Source organism: Anas acuta, chromosome 3, assembly GCF_963932015.1.
Source record: "Anas acuta chromosome 3, bAnaAcu1.1, whole genome shotgun sequence".
Taxonomy (NCBI): Eukaryota; Metazoa; Chordata; class Aves; order Anseriformes; family Anatidae; genus Anas; species Anas acuta.
In genome coordinates this window covers 43570842-43595271 of record NC_088981.1, presented here as the reverse complement: position 1 = coordinate 43595271, position 24430 = coordinate 43570842, and the positions used below count along the sequence as shown (strand labels likewise).

At 36.1% G+C, this 24430-nt stretch overlaps 2 protein-coding genes across 7 annotated transcripts; one reads left to right on the top strand and one right to left on the bottom strand.

Moving 5' to 3' along the window:
* Window positions 1–45: 45 nt before the first annotated feature.
* Window positions 46–5826, bottom strand: DYNLT2 (dynein light chain Tctex-type 2). Of its 6 annotated transcripts, none has more exons than XM_068676855.1 (4): window positions 5637–5826; window positions 3054–3254; window positions 2081–2239; window positions 46–730 (listed from the first exon to the last, which is right to left on the bottom strand). In XM_068676855.1, exons 1-4 carry the CDS (start codon window positions 5733–5735, stop codon window positions 620–622), a joined length of 570 nt encoding a protein of 189 aa, XP_068532956.1. In that variant the 5' UTR covers window positions 5736–5826; the 3' UTR covers window positions 46–619. The 6 variants fall into 6 exon arrangements, with proteins under 6 accessions (XP_068532956.1, XP_068532958.1, XP_068532957.1 ...); XM_068676857.1 differs by having other exon boundaries at window positions 5655–5826; XM_068676856.1 differs by having other exon boundaries at window positions 5649–5823.
* ERMARD (ER membrane associated RNA degradation) lies at window positions 5708–23275 on the top strand. The gene is made up of 18 exons (XM_068676861.1): window positions 5708–5861; window positions 7156–7324; window positions 8380–8519; window positions 9059–9160; window positions 9712–9801; window positions 10843–10940; window positions 11509–11645; window positions 12910–13024; window positions 13625–13727; window positions 14140–14169; window positions 14680–14748; window positions 15367–15537; window positions 16432–16515; window positions 16772–16851; window positions 17611–17739; window positions 19738–19947; window positions 20881–20994; window positions 21602–23275. The coding sequence occupies exons 2-18, from the start codon at window positions 7156–7158 to the stop codon at window positions 21759–21761; spliced, it is 2001 nt and encodes a 666-aa protein (XP_068532962.1). The 5' UTR covers window positions 5708–5861; the 3' UTR covers window positions 21762–23275.
* Window positions 23276–24430: the final 1155 nt, after the last annotated feature.

The following is a 24430-nucleotide window of genomic DNA, read 5'->3' as shown; positions in this document are numbered from 1 at the left end:
CCAGAGCGCTGTCAGCCTGCCTTGGCCAGTAGGGCTCACGCCGCTGGCATGGTCAGCTCGGCCCCTGGGCAGCAGGTTGAGCGCTGCTGATGCTGAACGCCAAGGTTGGGACGCGGGGAAGCCGGGGATTCAACTCACGCCTCGCTGAAAGCAAGCCTGTGGAAATGCTGCACAATACAAGCGTGCAAAAGATGGCTTCCCGCTGCACGCTGCTACACGAACAGGCGTTTTATCATAAGTACAACCGAGGAAAAAAAGAAATAACGCTGCCTCCTCTTTCAAAAAGCACACTTTTAAGAAAACAGACACCTACAATTTATTGCAAGCATTCGTTAACAGCTCTGGGCATGCAACACACAACATTCAAAATGGTACCAAGTCTGGCATTACACCAGCTGCTTCAGAGCATTATGACAGATGAAGCCCACACGTACTTAACCACACACATTTCAGAAGTTATTTTTACAAAGAAAAGCGAGCAAAATTATCCCAACTATATGTCAGCTTCTATATTTTAGTGCCAGGTTTTGGGCAAACGCTGTTGGTAGACTGACGTTCTGAAAATTTTCAAATATACCGAGTCCTGTGATGCACAAAAATAGGTGTGCTTTTTAGAGCATTACTCATAATAGCAAGCCATTACCAAAGCCAGTGCTATAAACGTTTCCGTTTCATATTTAGCTGAGACCCAACTGTCTCTTTGAACATCCCAGACCCATCTGCTGGCAACCTAAAGGAAAGAAAAGATAAAATCATTTGTGAGACTATATATAGCACAATTTTTATGCTTTGAACGTGTTACATAAATGCTGACATAATTGAATTACACGAGCCACAACTAGTAAAAAACAACTGCAAAATGACAATGATAATGAACAAATACTATTTGTATGAAAATGTGTTCTTGCTTCACATTAAAGCTCCCACCCCAATTGTCCCAAAAATATCTACACCAAAAACTCAGCTCTGTCATGTTCACTTGTTACCACTTCAGCATACTGTAACAGCATCTCTTCAAACATGACATCAACAGACACCATTTCTGCCAACAAATTTAAGTAAAAAGCGATTGCCACTTCCACCTCTACCAGTATACTTGTGGCTCTCATTTTTTTGGTAAAAGTCTTCTGAAAACAAACGTGTAAATTCACTGCTAAAATTAATATAATCTTCAAGAGGAAAAAAAAAAAAAAAAGTTAATTTGGAACATTTCAGTAATACGTCTTTCTCCTACAGCTCTACACCCATACAGTACAAATTAGGAAGCTGTGTACTGCACCACAGCTCCAGGAAAAGTGGGTAGATGTAGGACCTTCATAGACTGGCCTCAGACAACACCCCTTCAAACATTATTTCACAGAAGCCATTAAGAACAAGGTATGGCTTCGCCTGAGCAAAACACCAGGTTTTAACACCAGCTGTGGTTCAACTACTACAAGTGTTCTCTAATTCTCAGCAAGAGACCAAAAAGTGTGCTGAAAGCCAAAGAGAGCTTGCAGCACATGTAAATTGCAGTCCAATAAATTCTTTTGTTTTGGGTGTACCAAGTTCAGGTCACCACTGTCCCAGCTGTAGTCCCGGGAGTATCCATTTGGTGGCAGCTCCAGTTAAAACAGTCTACATTCCTTTCCTTGCTCCTATTCCTTCCCATGTCACCCCCTGCCACAACTGCACTGCATTTTATGCTGGCATTTGATGACCTAACTGGAGGTCAAAGTTCTCTAGAAATAGAGGAGAAAAAAAATATTCACTGCCGTCATGCAATTGTACTGGCACAGCACACAGGGGAAATAACTGGTTGATAGAGAAAAGCAGCATGGGCTCCTTACCACTGTTGCTGAACTCAAAACAAAACAAACAAACAAAAAACAACCTAAACCAAACACACACCTTAACAGGGTTAGTCAGAAGCACAGCAGTACCTTTGTCACCTAGTACACTACTTCCCTAAGGAACCTAAAAGTGCCAAGACTACTTCATGTTACACTGCTGTATGTGGATTAATGCCTAGGAAATAACATACACTTCTAAAAATTACTTTCAATTTGCAAAAGGTATTAAGAATAATTTGTTTGCTCACATGTATTGCTTGACCTGCCTTTTCCACAATTAGCACTGATACCACATACTTATAACGGTCAAAGCCCATGTTCTTCGTAGCTGTTAATATCTCTTCAGAGATTGAAGCACACAAGGAGGGACTAGAAACTGCATCGTATTTGCCTTGTTGAAGTTTCTTCTATTGAAAACAAATTTGAAAGATCTTAGTTTTCATCCAGGTAGTTCTTTGCAATAAACTTTTACAGACATTTTCATTAGAAAAAATAAGGAGTAGAATAGACTGTAAAATACAGATGCTGCTCCCAAACAGCAAAAGCTGTACTATTTTTTATATTAAATGCTTTATCTATTTTTTTGAAAGTTACAATTACACATATAGAGCCAATCTCATTTCAGCAAACAGGGATGTATTATTCTCCAGCACTTAGGCTCAGTTCACTGGAAAATAGTTCTATAAATACCTGTTCCATATATTGAAGGCCTGTCCTCAGAATTACAAGAGTTAGTTGTAACTTTTCAAGGTATCACCATCACATTTTAGTAGATTGTTCTCATTATTTTCTGCTTATTTTTTATATGTGGCAGTCAGACTGTCAAGGACACAAAGCATATGTTATGCTGGTCAAGTGGTATTAATAGATCCAATCAAAGTCAAATGTCACAAATCCAAGATCAGGATCTTTGGATATCCAGATATTTTGGAGGTCAGGGTACTTTGAATAACTATAACTTACTTTGATTAGAAATGAGTAAGAGATCAAGCTTCAGCTCCATCTGAACAGCACATGCTTAGTGGCTAACTTGCAGAGGGCCTTCTGCACTTTGTGAAACATAGCACTACATACTACATGTGTGCCAAAACTTAAGCCTGCAAACATTTATGCCTGTTTTAAGTTTATATTAATGGAACAGCAGAAGTTGCTTAATCTTTGCAAGACAAACCACTGTTGGAAAAAAAAAAAAGTAGAAAATTCATTTTAAAAGTACTATACCGTTAGTATTGCTTGAGCTTTGTCTCTCACTAAATAATCCCGAAATTTATGATATGGCTCTAGTCTGTATGTATTAGCATATTTTATCTTTGCCCTACTAGGTCTGAATGGCAGTCGCTTAGTTTTTGTTGATTCACTGAAATATTCTTCTTCCAGGGGAGCTAAAGATTCAAAAACAGTGTGCTTCCGTTTTCCTTTCATCTGTGCAAAATAGTAAGAAAGTCTGCATTAGATGTAAATGGCTTAGTGTTTTACAGTCTCTAAATGATACTTTATGGTATATAGTTACAAGTAAAAAACAATCTGTGTTTTGAAAAAGCAGAAAAGCTAGAAATATATCTTTTCCTCTGGCTGTTTTGACACCATCACTTTTACTGAAAAAGAGAATGGTGGTTAACTTGTGTTCAATTTTCATTTATTTTCCAATGAAGCCTAAATTAAGTTTGTATTTAATCTCAGTCAAGCAAGTATGCCACAGTAGCACTCTGCATTCACTCAATTTTATAGGAAAAACAAACATACACAAATACCACCATGTGCCTGAGACTCTTAATCACAACTTCAAGCTTTTCATTCAAAAATTGTACACAAAATCCAAAATATATGCTTGGTTCATTTACTAGGAAATTTTACTTGTCCTCATTGCTTGTGATGCTACTAAATAAATGCCTTATGTATTAATGTCTTAATTTGCTCATTAAAAAGAAAAAGATACTTTCATCTGCAAGCTTTGTAATTTTGCTTGGAACTTCAAAGCAGAGTAGTAATTCTTTGTGTGTCATGAGAACTCTGAAGATCCAAGTTCTCTCCCCATCCAGCTTGTGCAATATCATTCTTTTAATACACATAACAAAACTTGGCCTTCTATGAATGCAAGCAGCAAGTCTGATGATGCATTCAGATATCACCACCTGCTGTCCTCCACAGTTGGCTTAAAATACAACTGTAAAACAATAACAAAAGACAGAGACAGAAAAGCACTTGGTACCAGTGAGACTGTAACAACTGCTACAGACCGTGATTTTCCATACCAGCTACCTCCTAACCACATTCAAGTTTTGCTGATTCTTCAGCCCCTTGCTCCACTTTCTTACTACAGAGAGAACTTAGGCCATCATCAGCTACTTGTCAGAAGAGAGCATAAGGCTTACATTAAAAGGCGTAGGAAAAAAAAAATACATTTGTGGGTAACAGAAAGCTCTAATAATAACTATCTGAAAAGATGCACTACTTTGGGGTTCACAAATCTTTCAGTCAGAGAAGTTTGAGAATAAGGGATGCAATGCAGTTTCTTCCTTACGGTATCACACATCAGCCATGTTGACACTAGAAACATTACTGAGATCTCTCTCCCAGTTCCTCAGTTACATAACTGCTACAAACTAGTGATTTTGGCAGCCCTAATACAAATTGGCTGCAGGTGTTTGTTGATACTATGCCAACAGCACAAGCTCTGAATAGTACTGACACTACACTAAAATGGAAGGAACAGACAATTTGCACTGAGGCTGTGGACACTTGTCAGAAACTCAGAACTGTGAAGGCTAAGCTATAAAACTTGTAGATCGTACCAGCTCATCACGGGTCCTCTAGCAAGAGAGAAAGAAAAAATCAACTCTGCTGTCAGCTTCCCAAACCTTTTCAATATAATTGAGCATGTGAAAATGGTTACAACCTAAGCAGCAACTCTTTGCTAATGCAGTTCCACATAAGTCACAATATCTTCAGCCTGTACAAGATTGCAGACGGAAGAAAATTTGTATCTATGGCACTGAACTTCAAATGGTGCTGTTAGAAACTTAACCGCTAGTAGTAGTGACAGAAGTTTCCATAAACGTTTCCTCACTTGATAATGAGGTAACCAAAATCCTTACTGATCTCTCTGCACGGTTTTATCATTATGATTGTATTAATCAAGGCTTTCAAGGGGTTAATAAGTAAATACACTTCTGTATTTCACAATGCAAACGCTGGATGGTTTGCTTCTTCATGTGCATTATTAGCATGGGATTCCAAGTTTCAGCACAGCGCTGGGGCTTGACCTCTTCTCACAGATAACCAGTGATAAGACTAGAGGGAATGGCCTCAAGTTGCACCAGGGGAGGTTCAGGTTGGAAATGAGGAAACATTTCTTCTCAGAAAGAGCAGTCAGGCATTGGGACAGGTTGCCCAGGGATGTGGTGGTGTCGTTGAACGTGCAGTCCGGGGACATGGTTTAGTGGGTGACATTGGTGATAGGGCGATGGTTGGACCAGATGACCTTGAAGATCATTTCCAACTGTAATTATTCTATTCTATGATTCTCAGTGTTGCTGTTACATTTATGTTGAGCCTCTCTACATCCTTTTGGAAAGGCCCTATTGAAGCCAGATGACCCAGTTTCACGTGGACTATACAGCAACGGGCTCTCACGGGACTGGACTGTGCTGTGCCAGCATGACCTCGGGCAGGCAGGAGCTCGTACACCGAGGGATGCGAGCCTCCACCATTTGGACAAACTCTATTTCTCAACAAGCCGGCTCTGACACCTGCGAAGCAGCCACCCCCACCACCCCCCGGGGCTCACACCGCCGCCGTTACAACCGCTGCCGCCACCTTCACCCCCTCCTGCAGCCGGCCCGGCCGCTCTCGCTGTGCAGCCGACAGGCTCAGGCGCCGCTCCGCCTTGGGGCGCGTCTCCATGGCTCAACGCGGAGCTGGGGCCGGTAGCGGCCGCCTCCCCTCGCCTCCTCCCCGGCCGGCGGTGCGGGGCCGGGCGGAGCCTTCCCTCAGCGCCGTGACGTGGGGCGCGGGGCGGGCAGCAGCCAGGTAATGGCCGCCGGGCTGCGGCGGGGTAGGGGGGGAGATGGGGATGCGGTGTTTCTGGCTCTCCGCCGCTTTTATTCGGGGCACCGGGGGGTTGCTGCGGTCCTGTGGGCTTTGCTCTGATGCCCCGTATCTGCTGGAGAAACCTGGGGTGCCTGGGAGTGACGCGAAAGGCTGGGTTTCGTGGTTTGTGAGCGTTTGGGTTGGTGGGGAACCGCGAGTGGGGTGCTGCCGAGGGCGGCTGGTAGATGGTCTTTGTAGGAGCTGGGGTGTTTGTGGCGTTACTGTGCGATTGAATTCAGCCTGGAATTCAGAAAGTAGGTCCTGTGAGCCTGAGTTCATAATTAAAGAGGAAACAACGTGTTGTGTTTGCCAACTTAATACTAAGCCCCTTGCACGTTTGTTGTCATTCTTTATTTTCTAAGCAATTTCTTAACTGTCTTTGCTACCTCTTTAATGAAGAGACTTTGTTTTTTACTAAGTCTGAAATATATTTCTCCTCGTTAGTATGAATGGCTCTAATTTTTGCATGTTCTTTCATATCTGTCATATATATCTTTCATTATTTGTTTTGCATATTCAGTATATGCTTCTGAATTAGTCCAAGTTGCCACTTAGACAAAGATGCGAGTAATATCTATATTTGGATTGTTTACCAATACTACCTGCTCACACAGAATTTACTTGCTCTCTTCTTGCTGGTGTAAAGATTGAAACACTTGGTTTTGCTAAGTAACATCAATTTCTGCACAAAGGTCAGGTTTTGCAGAACATACGTACAGACTGTGATCTTTTTCTTCTGGCTGTCTTCATACAATCACAGAGCGGTTTGGGTGGGAAGGAACCTTAAAGACCACCCAGTTCCAGCCCCCTGCTGTGGGCAGGGACACCTCCCACCAGACCAGGTTGCCCCATCCAGCCTGGCCTTGAGCATTTCCAGGGATGGGGCATCTACAGCTTCTCTCTGGGCAACCTGTTCCAGTGCCTCATCGCCCTCTTCCTTGTCACCAGCTTGGTGGATGTAACCATTCAGAAATACACCAAACTGGTATATGCAAATAAGAGCAATTCTGGCCTTCCACCTCTTGAGGAGTGGTTCTGCACAGAGAGTTTCTTTCATAATATGTATAGATGGAAATTGCATTCCAAAACTTAACCTGTTTACAGATTCTGTATTACTTGTTTACAGATCCTGTATTGCTGTCTCTGTGTATCTGTGCTGACAGGTATCCTTCGATAATAATTTGCTTGTTCTCATATACTTTCTCGCTACAAGAACCTTTTTTGTGTGTTCTAGATGGCACTCCCAGGCTCAGTCAGTACTTGTCTTTCTCCACCTGTGCATTACATGATTTGCAAACTTGGATTTGAGAAAAAAGACATCTATGATATTAATAATATTGTGTCTGAAAATGGAGAAGTATGTTGGCAAGCTGTTACAGAGCATTTGCATTACCTTGAATCAGGTTGGTGTTTACCTTCTGTAGTAACGATACATAAAGACTGATTCTTCATAGTAGTCCTGGCTTAGTCATAACATTTTATTACAGTGTAGCATTAGCTTCACTTGCTGGAGTATGTATATTTCCTATCTACAACCAGCTTTAAACGTTTCATCTATGCTTATTAGTTATTACTAACTCCTAAGATTCATGTAATCTGTGCTACATAAGTAGCTTCTCCTTCCTCATTCTGCTCAGTTCACAGCTCCTGCATTTATGTGAGGAATTCAGTTCTGCCTTTCTCCTGCCTCATAATTGGTTTCTTCTATAATCTTTAAATGCCTTTTGCAGTAAATTTAAAACACCTGTGAGCAATCAGTAGCCCTACTATTGCTTCAGTTCTTATTTTCCCAACTTTCACTTCTGTACATAGAGCAGTTTGTAATCGTTTGTTAAGCAAAACAAGTATCTATGTCCTGATGAGCTGGCTGTATTTTCATTTGACGAATTGGAAGCTTTTATTATTTTCCGAAGATGGTAAAAATGATAGGTATACCTTCCTCAAGCAATATTTTTCAGTGAAACAGAAGAATTTCTTTTGTTTCAAAATGTCCCACCAAAGAGAAGAAATGATGCAAGTGCCACATCCATCTGCGTTCTGTAACAGGTGTAAGTGGTGCAATTTGGTCGAGGCTTCTGAGCCTGCACTTGCTTCCAATTTGGTTGTATAGAATTACTGTACTCTTTCACTGATAGGTTCTTCCTCTTTCAAAGAAGATAGAACATAATAATCCCCTTTAATTCCATATTTCTTGCATTGTCTTTTTTTTCTTTTTTTTTTTTTTTTTGGGAGAAGGCATTTGATCTTACCTGGTTTCACACTACACTTTTCCATAGTTCATTTGTGTGCTCTTTTGGACAGTAAATTGTAGTGTATCAGTTGCATTAAAATAATCTGGATAAAATTGTTTATCTAAATATGTACATGGGCTACAGGAGGTTCTACTTCTTATGGTTCTTAAAATATTGGAACTTCAGTAAGTTTGGTATTCTAATCACCTTCTGTTTTTCAATTTAAGATCGAAGTGTGGATTATATCAAAAGTGTCCAATCACTCGGACCTGTATGTGAATCAGTTAATTTGCACTTCAAATCTCTAACCAAGGACCAATTTGTAGTTCAGTATGCAGTATGGTTCCACTGGACAAACTACACAGAGGTATGGAAATGTATATGGACAGTTTGTATTTTGACACATGATCTCTTTGTGGAAGTTCAATATAGGAATACTCAAGAGAGATCAATGAACCAAAATGATTAGAATTTGTAACTAATTGTCCTTCTCTGACACGTTGTCACTTCTAATTTTCCTGACTCTATAGTTAGATTTCATATATGCTGCCACAAAAAGAACATGTGGTGTTTTGAGCCTGTTCTAACCTAAGATGGTATTACTTTATTTTTCTGTAAAGACTAATAATCAGTGTCTAATACCAAATATTACTGTGTAAAGTTAGTTATTTTTTTTAGATGCGAGCCTCTAGGTAAGTTGTGACTAAAAATACAAGAGACAGTCTAAAGTAGTGACCCTCCAGATATCTACAGTTTTATCACTGTGGCATGGTTTTCATTCTGTAATAGTGTAGTGACAATCACAGAGGAATATTTAGGTCATGTTTTTGTGTTATTTTGACAATTTGATTTTTCCTTCTGAATATTTAATGCAACATTCTTCCTCTTTTTTCCCACAAATCACAGTTATTTCTTGAAGTATTTGATGTTCTACAATATGCGCAAGCTACGGAAGTTGCTCTTGGCTTAATGAAGCTGACATCATGCTTGGAGAGAGCTTTGGGTGATGTAAGTGGCACCATGTGTATTCAATTGCAGGTTTTCTTTTATAACATGAGAACGAATTCTTGGATTTAATTGCACTTTGAAGAAGTGAAATTACCCTGTACTGTAGTAGTACAGAGTAGCCTAGCCACACCTGGATCCAGTTGGACAGGTGTTTTCTACTGGATCCAGTTGCACTAACAAGCATTCTGGTTCCCCATCACCTGTGCTGGTAGAGTTGCTGTGAATGCACTTCCTAAACAATTTCATTAAAAAAGAGGAATGTTTGCTTAATCTGTGAGCATATAGGAGGTCTTTGCTGCTCTGAGTTATTTAACTGAAACAGAGCAGCATACTTTTTCCACACATGACCTGATGATGTATTAATTTCTTTGAGGAGAGGCAAGAGCTAAGAGCTGGAAATGGGCTGCTGGAGAACTTTCCTCAACATCCTGGTTGTTTTCAATAGTGAAAATGATTACTGGATAAAATTGTCAGGCTCTGTGTTTGAAATACAAAGAAATATACTGAATTATTTATGCTTTAATTGTTTTTACTTTTTTCTTCTTTAATAGGTATATTTACTGATTGGTAAAGATTGTCCCTTCCTTCTAAGAGATTTGCTTGCTTCTGAGCAGCTTGCAGTTGTTTTTGGACAAGATGTAGTAAGTGCATAGTTTCGAAATAAGTAACAACTACAGAGCTGGTTTTCTTTTTGCCAGGTTTCCAAACATAACCTTTGCTTGCACTGCAAATTTTGAAATATATTGGGAAAATTTTCATTATATAGGTGTCACAGAAAATCTGGGGGATGTATGGCAAAAAATAGTGAATATTATAATTGTAAATGGTAATGATTTCTAAGGCAAGCCCATATGTTTTTACTTGCTTTTCTACATGAAAAACCCACATACACAAAATTTCATATATTTGGCAAGGGGTAAGAAAACTGCAGAGTTGTCTGCCTCTTTTTGAATTGTACTACTTGAAAATACACACCTAATAATCAGCTTCTAAAGCTGTGTTTCTCTTCACTGCCACTGTAGTAAAATGTTTTATAACACTTACCATACTTTTTTTTTTTCCAAGAGAGGAAAGTAGGTAGCCCGTTTCCATTTGCATAAAAATAATAAAACAAAATTCTGATGACATTTACCCTCTTGTGTAAACAAAGTAGATGGTCTTTCTGATACAGTTTTACAAATGTAATTTTTTTGTTAGGACAGAGTATTGGTTATATCTTGTTAGCCAGTCTAGTAGTTTTATAAGGATTATTTCTGGAATTCTTACAGGCATGTGGAAAAGTTCAATTCTTACAGTTAAACAGTTTCCCTTTTTGTTTGGTAGTGGTCTGGGAATACAACTTTGAATGCAAATTCTGCCTTTTTTTATGTAAATTTCTGCCAAATTATTGTGTATTTTTGTGATAAGTAAGAGCTATATTTGATCTTGTTTTCCTGACATAGTTGTTTAGGATGTTTGTAAGTTTTATTCTTTCCTTATTATATTCTATAGCATGTACAAGAAAGTTAAGATTTCCTTTCAATACCTTTGGGAGTTGCCGTTACTGTGACAATCTGTGCCTAGTCATTTTGACAGTAGGCATTATAGTTTCTCAATAACTCTTCAAATTTCCTGTCAGGGAAAGACACAAGGTAATAAATAATAGATTTCTTCATGTAGTAATCATTTTGTTTATTAATTAGATGGATGTACTAAGGGTATTCATTGGATCACCGTATGGTCTGAATCTTCGTAATGTTTTGTGGCATGGGTTTGCATCCCCACAAGAAATTCCTGCAAAGTAAGTTAATTTTAAAGAAAACTTATTTTCTTATCAGTTAGATTTGACAGTTCCTGAAAAGCAATTAGTAAATTTTAGTTCTTTTTTTTTTTTTTTTAAAGTGTCTTAAGGCCTTTGGCAGTATCCTGACAATTTTCTGCTGCTGCTGCTGTTTTTGGAATTAGATTTCCATAGAATACTTAAGCCGTTATGAAACTGGTCAGTTTTAGGACCAGTGTGTTTTACTAACAGGAAAACTGACAAAACTTAGTCTTTCATGAAACACAGTTCCTTGTCTGTTAGGACAGTCAGAAATAACTTGGAACAAAAAGCAGGTTGGAGGAGCAGCAGCAGCAGCCAAGTAGAATACACTGATGCTTTTTTCTTTTTTTCCTAATTCCCCATTTTGTCATGCTTGTAAATGTAGTTAATCATTAGGCACCCCCTACTCAAAAGGGTTGGGTGGAACAGGTACTGGATCTTCTTTGAAAGAGCAGAAAAAACCTTTGTCCCCAACCCACAAATGTGGATTTTTTGCAATAGTTTCAGTTATACAGGATTTTCTAACATGTTATGGTATTCTCCCTAGATATTGTGCTATGCTGCTTTTTTTAACTGCAGGATTGGGTCAGTTATTACAGACATACCTTCTGAAAACTAAATATATTTTAGTACATCGACCTTATGTGACCTTCATTAGCTTAGAGGAGCTTGTTGCATTTCCAGGCAAGTATTTAACCTTTAGCTGTTTTTTTATTGTTGTTTCATTGTCCATAAGTGTTGTTAAAAATAATGGAGTTTCCACAGTTCTAAGATTGAATCTTTTTAGCTAAAATAACATATGCTGTCTTTAGATGAATCAATTGTGCTTGTAGGACCACTTTTTAATACAAAAGCAATTCTACTTGTTATTGAGTCAAAAAAATCTGCATTCCAAAATAATTGCAGCACACTGAAATGTGTAACATTACTTCCTATGAAGACTTCATGTTCCAATCTTTTGATGAAAATGTATTTTATTTAATAGTCATACCGAATCTTTATTTTTTTTCCTGAATCGGGGGGGTTCAGGTGCACAAGTCCCAGCAGGAGTACTCTGCATATTTCAGGGAAAGTAGTGAAACGTTATGATGCCTCATCTTCAGTACCCTGATGCTTTTCTCAGGGAAGGACCTGAAGAGTGTCAGATGAAAGTCTCCTCATCACTGTAGTTTCAGGCCATATTTGGTGTATTCCCACTGTTTCAGAGGAACAACAACATATAAGGAATCCAGGTCTATACAGTGGCCATAGTCTGTCTGTGCTATTTGATCAATTTGTCAGTGAAACTTCTGTTCATGGAACTGAGAATGGGGCTTTTTGAAACCATATCAAGCTGATAATATTCAAATCATCATGTAGTATAAATCCTGTAGTTGTTGGTGTGCTTCAGAAAAACACCTACTACAATTAAGTTATACTTGTTATTTTATGGCTTGTCGTGGAATGTGTTTATAATATGATTTAATAAGTGTCTTTTTTCATTATATGGTAGCACTGAAGTATAAAGTATTATGCTAAATGTTGGTACAGAAAATTTGATAAAATAGAAACAATATTTTTATTTTTAAAACACTATTCTACAGATTTTTACTGAATTAAAGGGATTAAGATATATTATACTTCTTGAAGTATTTGAAGTAGGTGGAGAACATCTCAATAGAAACGGGCCAGTTGCTGTGTAATATTTTAGTCTCAAAAAATTGTAGGCATTTTTTACTGTGTTTACGCTGTCACTTTATATTATTTGTTGAAATGCAATCTTATAAATTGATTTTCTGATATTAAATGTATTGTGATTGCTGTTCTACTTGCAGAGTTGAAATAAATTGAATAGCTTTTAAGTCTCCCTTTATAAGTGCTGAAGTGATCTTTTCAATTAAATGTTAATAATGATTTAGAAACATGTAGATTGTATGTAACTTACTAATGTTGTTTTGCTAACTTGCAGATCTTAATCATGAAACACTTTGTGTAGCAGAAGAGCTAGTACAAGTGTCTAATTTTGTATTTAAATCAATGGTACCATTTTGGATGGCTGCTTTAACAGCCTTCAAGCAAAGCAGGTAATAGTTGATTTGTTTTCTCCCTATTTTTAGTCTTGGTCTGTAGTCTTCAGTCTTTTCATTTCTTTAGTCTTTTCATTTCTAGATATTCACTATTTCTAGAATACTAGTCAGCAGCACTTGTGGATTCCAAAGCTTTTAGCTAAATCTTTTGCCTGCAAACATATAGTTATGCATTGTAATGATGGTCCCTCAGAAGGTTGGTGGACTTATTTCTAGTTGGCACAAGATAAAGTAATATAAACTATGTATTGAAATCTAAGCTGAGGAACTGCAGCAGATGTAGCGAAGAAGAGCTTTAGAAAGTGAATGGAAGTAACTCTTCAGATATTAACATATTTAGAAAAAAATAGTTTTTTTTCCATCTTCCATGCTCCACCTTTTTGTAAGTCAGTGTCATCTCTGAGCTGATTTGAACTAGGTGGCCAGCTTCTGTTGGGCACAGATAGTCATTAATATCTGTTTATAAGGTCCTCACTATGGAGGAATATTGGTCTAGATTGTTTGGCCTGAAAGAATATTTCTAAGATGTCTCTAATTTCCATTCGGATTTTATTTATAAGGGAAGAAAAACCCTTTGGGTATCTGTTGTTTTTTCAGGTATGCTGATTGTGTGATTCTCTTACTTCCTCAGCTGGAAGCTGGACTCAGATTGCTCTTCACTACAACTAATAAATGTCCAAATCGACTGCTGACAGCTGAGGTAAGTCTCTGTCTAGTCGATTATGACTCACAGTATTTCTAGAATAATTATTCTAGAAGCAAGGTGATACTTCCAGTTTTTCCTACCCCAACATTCCAAGAAATCGTGGAACATTGTTTAGAAATTTCCAGTAAAGTTTCATGAACACCTTTTTTTTTTTTCTACTAAAAGTGGTCTGAAAAACTATGTGAAGGTTAGTGTTCAAAAACAGTAGTTAAGGGAGGAAAGTAGATCATATTACGTTTATTAGAGACGAAACAAAACACCTTGCTAAAAAATCTGAGTCCTTTTTTTTTTTGATTTTTTTTTTTGCTATTCATGTACCTCCAGTATCTCACATAAATTAATAAGTATAACTTCAGTATGGCTTGCATTTTTTGAAAAATCATGTAATACTTATCTTTTGTTCCAGCCTTCTGCTCTCTACACCACTTTTGATGAGGTAATTGTGATTTTATTTTTTTTAAATATGGATCAGTGTCAGAATTCAAGCATGTGCATGTCTCTCATTAGTAGAGATCAGAAAGCACTTTCTTGTTGTGTTGGATAAGGCATTATTTCTAAATTTTTCCAAATAGAAGATAATGGCAGAAAACATACTTTAAGTTTGACATCCCTCAGAAGATAACAAAATCAATACAAATTTTAATGAAGAGATTAATCTAAATGCTTTTATTTTTTATTTATTCATCTCAAAGAAACATACTCTGCCATTTTCCTAGATTCAGCTAATCAAAATAAATACAAATAAGCCTTGCCAGCAGAAGTCCTAGATTTTACAGCCTTTCTGAATTATCTCAAATAGTCAAATATTTAATCAGTAGTAAATATATACCTTGTTTCTGGCATTGGAGAAGTATTTGCTTAATATTAGAAAATCTATTTACTTAGTGTTTTTGCTTTGATTGTTTGGCTTTCAACAATGCATTTATATTCAAATTACTTTTTCTAGATGCTAAAAAAGCATTTGGATAATGAAGAAATCAACCAGCTTCCTTCAGTTCTTGAAGAGCCTGCAATGGCAAGTGTTTTGAAAGTTCATTTTGTTGTTGTTGTAATTTTGTTTGTCTTTTTTGTTGGTTTTATTTTTGTTTTCTTTCAGAATAATGATACATTTATGATCGTTTATTTATTTATTCCACTTAGCTTACAGAGCAGGAGAAAAACTGTTGCCACATGTGGGGAAAATTAAAACTGTTTTCTGACTTCCTCTGGGGCATATGTAATACTAGGTGGGCACGTGGCATAAAAACATAGCTGCAAACCTACCAGAGAACATTCTGCATGTTGTAACCCAAACATAACAGTGAACATGAAAACTAGAGGTGTTGAATTTAGAGACTTGAGATTGCAAGAAAGACATGAGTTTATTGCACTGAGTCGGAGGCAGTGAAGCTATGTAGAAATTGGGACACAAATTTAAAGGAAATTCGTTGTTACCCATTATGAAATAGCTTGTATGTGAATTTTGAATTTCCTGAGAAGCTAGCAAGTTGTACTAGTTGCCCTTCTGTTGTGAGCATAGACTGCATTGTTTTCTCTAAACATCTAAATGCCATTTTTCCTATAGACACAGTCACATATTTATCTTTCAGATGGTATTCTGTACACTCACAACCATTGGTGTGAATTTCCACAGGAATTTCTTTGGGATTTCTTGAACCACCAGGAGGGTCCACGTATAAGAGATCATTTAAGTCATGGAGAGATCAATATAAAAACATTTCCTAGAGAATTGGCCAATCAGATAGTTGCATTTGCAATTACACTTCTCTGTAGATTCTCAGATGGAGACACAGTTGCTTTCAAGGTAAGGATCAATATTATGCTGTCAGAAGAATCTTCAGTTGTTTTGGGTGCTGAATGTATTTTTAGATAGTGTCATGACTGCATCTTTCTTTACAGCAGCTTTTCATAAAAATAAAGCGTTCCTCCAAGAAAAAAGCTGTGCAAGTATGTTTTTCTAGTATTGCAGTAAAATAAATACAGAAAGTTTTCTGGAATAAGTCTTCTTACTGTATCTTAATTTGATTAACTATTCCTTATTTGGATAGTTGATCCATAGATTATAGTGATAGTACTGTATATGATTTGTTAAATTATATCGATACTTAGCCTGTTTATCAGCTGTGTTGTTGGAAAGGTACATAGAACAGCTGTAGCTCAGCCACTGAGGCATGTAATGTTTGACATTTCCTTTCTTTCTGAGACACTATAAATAACCTTTCAGAAATGGAGATGCAATTTGTGTCCACACTCTATATTGTGAATTTGTATATACCTTTTGTCTAGCAATATATGTACTTTAACATTAGCAATTATTATATTCACTCTCACAAATTTCCTGTTCGTGTTTGGCATTACTTCCTTCAATATGAAACAAAAACCTTTGAGATAAATCTTACATTTATAATTTGGATTTCCTTCTGGTTTCTCAAGATTTGCATGCTGCTGCATTGAGAGTTCATGGTTACTTTTCTCTCAGCTGCAGTCAGGTTTCATTGTTGAAATATGGCAAAGAAATCAAGCTTTAAAAACTCATTGTTTTGATTTATTGCTTTAGACGTATGAAATTAATTAACTTCAGTAGTGTAGGTAGCTTGCATAAAGTTAAACATAAGTCTAATTCTGCATCCAGTTAGGACAGTTTGAAGAAAATGTTGTATTTTGTCTGCTGTCTGTCAACTGTTGATTTTGTAATCAGGAACATGTGATCATAAAACCATTGATGACTTGTGCAAGTTGCTACCGTTCTCAATTTCATCCAATTTCCCGACTAAAGAAACAGGTAAATGCTTACAGTTGAAAGCATTTTAGTCCGTAAAATTGTGAATCCTTAAAATTAGTCTTAATTACTGTCTTCATGCTTTGATTGCCCTAATGTAAACCTTAACAATTTGTGTCAGTTTATATAATTATGACTACTGAACTGATTACCAGTTGTTGCAGTTTCTTTCTAAAATAGCCACAAAGAAAAATAAAATGTTATCTGTCAAAGATCATACTTTACATACAATTTTTCGTGGTACGTTTTTGAATTTTAGGTGCTGGAATGCATGAAGAGCATTCACGTATGGCCTGAATTACCAACAGTGTCTGAGGAACATGTTCAAGCGGTTAAAGGGTACGTATATGCTGTTCATAACAAAAAAAAAAAGTTCTCAAAATTGGATTTGAGATGATAAGTATCTTATGTTTCTTTACTAGTAAGATGATAAACACCAAATAGGTTGTGTAAAGACCCTTTTGTTTTTCTTTTTAACTTAATCTGTGCTATGCGTATCTGTATATATAATGCAAATACAGTATAAAAACTACAAGCATTGCACTAACTAGAAGGCAACGAGGAACCATTTGAAAGCAACACAAGGGTGTTAGTGACTCCCTGTTCTGTTTCTGAAGAGATACTGAAGGAGCTGTTAGGAAATTAAACTAGAAATTGAGCCCATCACAACAAAAAGCAAAAGGTGACTCACCAGATGTAAAACAGAAAATAATTGCTTATTCTGAAAAGGGCTTGGTAACTAAATTAATGGAAGACTTTACACAAGATATTAAATAGGAAATTACACTGATTTAGATCTGAGAGGTGAAAATGGAATGCACCAAGCACACATTCAGTATGCTTCACGATTTTAATGAATAAGCAGAAGATTAAGAGGAGTTTAAGAGACTGCTGAGACTGAGAAAAGGCTGATTTTAATTGGAGAAGGAAAGTTATACGTAAAGGGAAAACCAAGATAGTAGAAAGAGGGGTTATTAAATACATATACGTTGCTATCCAAAATATCTACATCTCAATCAATGCCATTTAAGCAAATGAGCAATATACAGTATTGTCATCTCGATCTTTTTATTTATTTATTTATTTATTTATTTTAAGGTTAGAAGGAAATACTGAAACTAGTTCTTTAATTTTGAAGATGGCTGAAATCCTCTCTCAAGTACAGCAGTATTTGCCCCAGGATTGCTGTAGTCCAGACGATCCTATCAATAGTGTTGTAACAGAGAGGTAAGTTTGTTTTCTGGGTTCCCATTGTCAACTTATGCATGTAGCTCAGCACAAGAACTCTCAAACCTAAGTTACTGATTTTCCTGTTTTCAGAACAGTACTTGAAATATTTCAAGTGCTGTTCCAATATTGCTGCTGCAGCAATGAGATGTTGTAGATCTGGGTCATTATTTATTTAGATTTAGTTTAGAATTCATCATTGGGAAAGAAAATCAGATTGGGGAAGCAATATATGTAAATATTTATATGCTGACTTGATTAAGTGGGCTTTAATCTAAAGCTGCATCAGAAATTTTGTTTTAATGTGTTTGATGTCATAGCTATGCATGGCATTTAAAAAGAGTAATATGTCACTACATAATTCTTATGTGTTTCAGTACCAAGATTCTGAAATAGAAAATTTGTCAGACTTTTCAGACTTTAGAGGTATATTGGTAGGTCCAGTTAAAACTGACATGGAATAATAATCAAAACAACTTGTCTTTTTAATTGGCCCTGTTGTGGTACTCTGAAGAGGTTCATGACTAAATAAGTATGATGGAACAATGCGCTCCTAATAAAACCTATTGGGTATGGGCAGGATAAGGCAAAGAGGATGGTACCCATTGATGAATAGAACATGGAAGGCACACAGTCTATATATATAAAGCAATTTGAACTGTTCTAATTCTTTAAAGAGCAGCCCAATTGCTAAATTGCTAAACCATTGTAAGAGTTTTCTGCTTTTATCACTTTTACTCGTTAATGTTTTGCTGTCTGAGAGAGAATTTTGGTATGAAGGAGATTAAGAAACAGCTTTATAAGAACAGTGTTTAAAGTGAAATGTGATATGTTATGTTTGTAGATCAGAAAAGGACAGTAGAAAGGTATTTGATCTCCTAACAATTCATAATCTGGTGCAGTTGATTAAAACAATGGCAGCACCACCTTTATATTAAGAAGTGTTAAGTCTGCTGTTTGTTCTGCCTGTAAGAAAGACAATACACTAATGGGAGTATTAGTTAATACCCTTTAGTCTCAGTAAGTTTTATTATCATATAAGTTTTATTATAATAATTCACTGTGAATTGAAGTATGGTAGGAGTCTCCAACCATAGGAATGCTCTGATTTGGTATATTTAGTGTATTATTTCATCTAGATGTCTTTATTTATTGTCATTGTATTTCTTTGATTTGAAACAGAAAACACATTCATCACCAGTAACTTTTCAATTGCATTTAGTAAAGTGATAGAGTACACGGAGTGTATAAAGATACTTATTTTTTTTCAGTCATGAGGTAAGAGTGATCAGTTTAAGTTAAACATTGCAAATCTAACCACACCTGTCGTGGTTTAACCCGGCCGGCAGCTAAACACCATGCAGCCGTTCGCTCACCCTCCCCCCTCCCTCTCTGGGACGGGGGAGAGAAATGGAAAGTGAAGCCCGTGAGTTGAGATAAAGACAGTTTAATAAGACAGGAAAATAATAATAACAAAATAATAATAAAATAATAACAATAATAATACAATGGTGATAATAGGAAAGTAATAATAGTATGTACAAACAAGTGATGCACAATGCAATTGCTCACCACTCGCTGACCGATGCCCAGCCTAACCCCGAGCAGTCCGGCCCCCTCCCCCCGGCTAGCCACCCCTATATATTGTTTAGCATGACGTCAGATGGTATGGAATACCCCTTTGGCTAGTTTGGGTCACCTGTCCTGGGTCTGTCCCCTCCCAGCTCTTACTGCACCCCCAGCCTGCCCGTTGGCAGGACAGAGCAAAAGGCTGAGATGTCCTTGGCTTAGTATAAGCACTGCTCTGCAACAATTAAAGCATCGGGGTGTTATCAGCACTCTTCTCATCCTAAGCCAAAACACAGCATTCCACCAGCTACTAGGAAGAAAATTAATTCTGTGCTAACTGAAACCAGGACAACACCAAATATGAAATATATCTCATGTTAGATGCATCTAGCAAAATATTGAAATTAACAATTACTTCCTCTTTTGGAGGCTGTTGGTAAAACTTTGTGATAAACACGTTTGCACACTCTATTCTCCACGACCTGTCCTGGAAGTATTAGTGGTACTCCGTAAAATATGCACACAGTGCCATCAAGTGTCAGAACAAGTTATTGCCAGCATTGAGTTGAGATATAAACAGTGGATGAAAAAGACTCTACGTTCTCGCCAAAGGCATAACTATCTACGAATGTTAAACAGGTTGGCTGATGTTTTTTTCTTTACTTTGTGGCTATGTTTATGGTGATGTGGTGTAGTGGCTGCATGCTGCTGTTGCTAGCTTTGTGTTTTGTTTTACAAGTTTAAAATACAGTGTTATGTTCTCATTAACCATGTCAGAGTTAGTGTCAACACAGGTTTATGGTTATGTAGTAATATTAAAATAACAGAAAATAACAAATTAGAGACCGATTTAATATATTTTTTTTGCACTGCTAGACTACTACACTGTAAATTACAAGTTTTCAAATAAAAGTAACATTTAAATGTTAGAAAATATATTTATATATATATATATCCTGCTTTTCCTATTTAAGCATAAAAATGCCATTTGAGTTTTACCAGAATGCAATATGTTAATTTTATTTCAACACTCTACCTGCTTCAGTTCTTCTGATTTTTATCATGGCTGGGTCAGCATCTTTTAGACAGAAGAGCGATTTTTAGGATTCCATTAATTTTGTTCCTGTTCATAAGTGTTTTTCAAGGATTTATGAATTTACTTTAAAAACTGGAAAAACTGTGAGCATGATTTTCCTGGACAGGTTGTATTCCTCAAAATGTTAAAACATGTTATTCAAGAAACAGTGTAAACTGACAATGCATATTTGTAATTCAGTTGATCTCCATTTTATTATCTGTGGGGTAATGGATTCTGGTGAGGTTTTCTCTGGAGTCTTAATTACATGTATTTCTCTTCTATTCCTCCTCTGAGGTTTCATTATTTATAGTCTTTATATAGTTTTGATACTTGGCCTGTTTTTGTCTGATGGACTTTTGTAGTCTTTTTTTTCTACTATTAAATATCCAACTATTTAGGATGGATCCAGAAGTCTAAGGAATTGTTTATATTAGTGATTTCAATTTAATTCGGATTTAGTTTATTTATTATTAAATACTTCTGCTTATTTCTAGTATTAAGTTTTTGTTTCCGGTGTTGCGGCTCATCTTACTGTTGATTACTCTGGAAGTAATCAATGTCCATTTGGTTTGTAAGAAGACTCCTTCTGATTATCAGCAGTATCTAAAGTAAGTATATACAACTTATATTGTGGTAATTGGAAGTTACACGCACTATTTTTGTGTCCATTTGAATAAATTTGATATGTAATGTAAATCCTGTAGAGAAAAAAAAAAAAAGGAACAGCATAACTACTGCAGAAGAATTGTCATCCTTCTTTCCATCATTAGTCATCAGTTATGTCATACAATGTTCACTAAGAACTAAAATAACTTCATTGGAAATATATGGTTCAGTTATTCACATTTTTAATTATTAGACTCCTCCTTAGTATAAACAGAGAATGATCACACTGAAAAATTCAGTATATAAAAGCTGTATTTAATATATTAGTAATGTTACTCCTTGTGTGTCAATTAACAGATGATTGTATTCTGAACATTTGACTGAGAAAAGAAAAGAAGCAATATGAGGAAAATTGTATTACATTTTATATGACTGCATTCTTTCTCTGTCAGTGTTTAATTGCAGTTCTGAAAATCATTACTTCTACAAATGAGAATGAACAAGTACATTTCTTTCAGTAGAAGAATGTAGTAACTTTAAGTCAGGCACTGAGAGCTTTTTCTTTTTAGGTTCTTTAATGAGTTTTTCTTCTGTTTTTATTTCTCGTAGGTTTTTGAAGTCAATCTTGCAATATACTGAAAACTTGGTGACATACACAAGCCCAGAGAAAAACAAGTGGGATGAAACTGAAGAGCTTACAAATAAGGCTTTGAGAAAAATAAGGAACTTCAGTGACAGAAAGCTAACATTAATTCAGTCAGCCACATAAATTAAATAGTTGTAAGGTTATTAGGATATTGTTATATCTTAAGAGTTTTGAAGTCATCAAACTTGACGAGTCTAAGGTTTAAAAGCAAACTTCATCAGTCATTGTAAAATTTTGGATGCAAAATGTATTGTTTTTATTAGAAGGCTGTTGAGACTGGAGTTGAATTATCAAGCTTCTGAAGAACAAGCTGTTTGCCAAATCCATTAAAAAGGATTGACTGCAAGCCTATTCAGGATGATGCAAATTCTTCTTTAAGTATATTATGTTTTGTAGCTAGACTTTTTATATAAAAAGTTTTTTATTGTACTGAAAACATCTAAGAGAAGAGGATGAATAAAAGCTCTGGAAAAAAAATCAAATTCCTAAAGATTTATTGTACATGTTGATGAAATACACTGGAAATAGTTTCAAGTACTGTGATGAACAGATTGAGAAACAATTAATAGTATAACCTTTAGGGTAAAGTAATGCTCATTGACAGCTATAATTGTTTTTATTAGTTCAAACCAGCCAGGTCATGCATGATGTGCACCATTTGTTTAATTTATCTGCTCATTCCCAATACATGCCTAGTTAGTGAGTTAACTGCATGTAAATTAAATATAAACTCTAAAGTGTACACAATCACAGTCATGTATTTACTATGGTTCAAGAAGTTATCTTTGTGTTGCATACAAGATTCCTTTTGAATATATTTTCTTCAAAAATACATTTTCCCATATTCTTGTCCACAAAGACTAGAATTTCAAAGGAATGCATCAGTTTAAGAATGGATTCACAGAAGATAACTAATCTCTATCCATTTCTTTCTCCTATGGAGAGCAAAACCAGAGGGTAATGTCTGGAGATAGTTTGATTATACAAACAATTAGAGATTCAAGTTACATTTTAATAAGATTCTTTGACTGGAAATCATAGTGAGAGAATCACTAGTTCAGTGATGGGGGTAGATGTAAACTAAAATCATGTTGCTTCATTCAAGCTACCCTTTCAATGTTTTAATTGCAATTTTGTAATTTAACTATGTCACTTTCCAAGGTTTTTTGTTACTCTAAAACTAAAGGATATGAATTAGAGAAAAAAGGATTTAAACTAGGAATAATTAATTGAATGCAATCTTTGAGCCACAGTATAAAATTTCAGCTTTTTTAACAGCTGAAGTGGCAAATTTAATTATATTTAGAAGATGTATTTTCTATCTGTTGACTTTGCTCAGCAGTGTTAACTTCTGTAAAGCATAGCTTTATAGTTACTTTTATGACGTTTGCTTTGATGATGATAAGTGTTATAAGGCAAAAAATTTTTAAAACTTTGCCTATTTGTTGAGGAAAGAGATTAAGAAATTAAAATTCATAGCGTTTTAAAAGTGCATAAATAGATGACACACTTTCTCCTTGTTGAAAACATGTTCTTGTACTGAAAAGCATCTTACAGACTGTGTGTATTTTCAACAACATAAAAGTTCTCCTTCCTATACTTTCTTCCTAAACTTCATTAAAATGATCTTGCATGCTGTTCTCTTCATTTGTGTTTACCTAAGAAGGAGCTCATTGACAGTCTCATTTACTAATTAATGCCACAGATATGTTTTGTTGCTTTAAGTCTGCAGTAAGAAACATGATGGACTTCTGGCAATTTTGTTTTTCCTACCTCTTAAGCTCTCTGATGGGAATACTGCTATCATCTATTGGTTAGACAAATCCGGAACAGACTAGGACAATCCAGTTAATTCTGTCTTGATGCTATTATTTCTTAGACATTTGCAGTAGAGCTGCATGCAAGGCTTAAGGCTTCTTCCTGTTGTTGTAAGACTTACAGAAAAGAGTTGCAGCATAAGTTTACATGTATATTCTACAATGCACTTAGGAGAGCGAATGGCAAGAGACATAATAAAATCATTGGTTTTGTCCTTTATCAGTCACTTGGACTTCTCTGCTCCAGTTGTTATCTTTGCCATCTGTTTGGAATCACTTGAGTTTTAAGATACAGTAGGTTCAGGTTCCCAGTATTCCCAAGAATAAAAGAAGTTTGGAATAACCAAAAGTATCTAGTGCATGCATGAGTAAAGCTGACAAAACACTTCAGGTGCAAGTGTTTTGATTTTCTGTTACCCTAAACATAATTCTGGGACTGAGCTGTCCAAAACTGCAGTCTCCTGTTAAGTATATAAATATTCGCTTAGTCTTTTTAAAAATGTTTTCGTTCTTGAAATTTCAAATGTCTAGAGTAGTAGAAAATGTCTTCTTGCAAGCGTGGAATTTTATCCAAGTATTACTTTTGCCAGTTTTGTTTCCTGGCCCTGCTTCCTGAGGTCTGCATTTTCCTGAAGGTAGTACAGTGAAGGTGTACAGACATACATGCAGGTGCAGAATCTGTAAAGTAGTCTGAGGAAGGTAGTTGAAATATCTTGTGTAAAAAGGATCTCTGAAACCTGGGTAATGCTAATGAGGGAGTGAGAATTCTTCAGTTAGTTCTTCCAAGTTCAATTAGTTAACTTGTATTTGAGTAATATATATACGTATATTCTATAATGTGTGTACACAGATGCATATATAAAAAAAAAAATAGCTGAGGTTGCTTCTGTTACTTCCTGAGCAAGCTAATTTTAACTTTCCTTAACAAGCTAATGTTAAGCATTCTAACTCAAAAAAATTATAACAGAAATTTTG

Excerpts from the sequence above, each read along its gene's own strand:
- ERMARD (XM_068676861.1), top strand. The coding sequence starts at position 7,156 with ATGGCACTCCCAGGCTCAGTCAGTACTTGTCTTTCTCCACCTGTGCAT. Across the intron at positions 9,802-10,842 it reads TTGTTTTTGGACAAGATGTA|ATGGATGTACTAAGGGTATT; the intron begins GTAAGTGCATAG and ends TTTATTAATTAG. Across the intron at positions 11,646-12,909 it reads GGAGCTTGTTGCATTTCCAG|ATCTTAATCATGAAACACTT; the intron begins GCAAGTATTTAA and ends GCTAACTTGCAG.
- DYNLT2 (XM_068676854.1), bottom strand. The coding sequence starts at position 4,389 with ATGTTTCTAGTGTCAACATGGCTGATGTGTGATACCGTAAGGAAGAAA. Across the intron at positions 3,255-4,284 it reads AAAGATTTGTGAACCCCAAA|ATGAAAGGAAAACGGAAGCA; the intron begins GTAGTGCATCTT and ends TATTTTGCACAG. Across the intron at positions 2,240-3,053 it reads AAGCTCAAGCAATACTAACG|AAGAAACTTCAACAAGGCAA; the intron begins GTATAGTACTTT and ends TGTTTTCAATAG.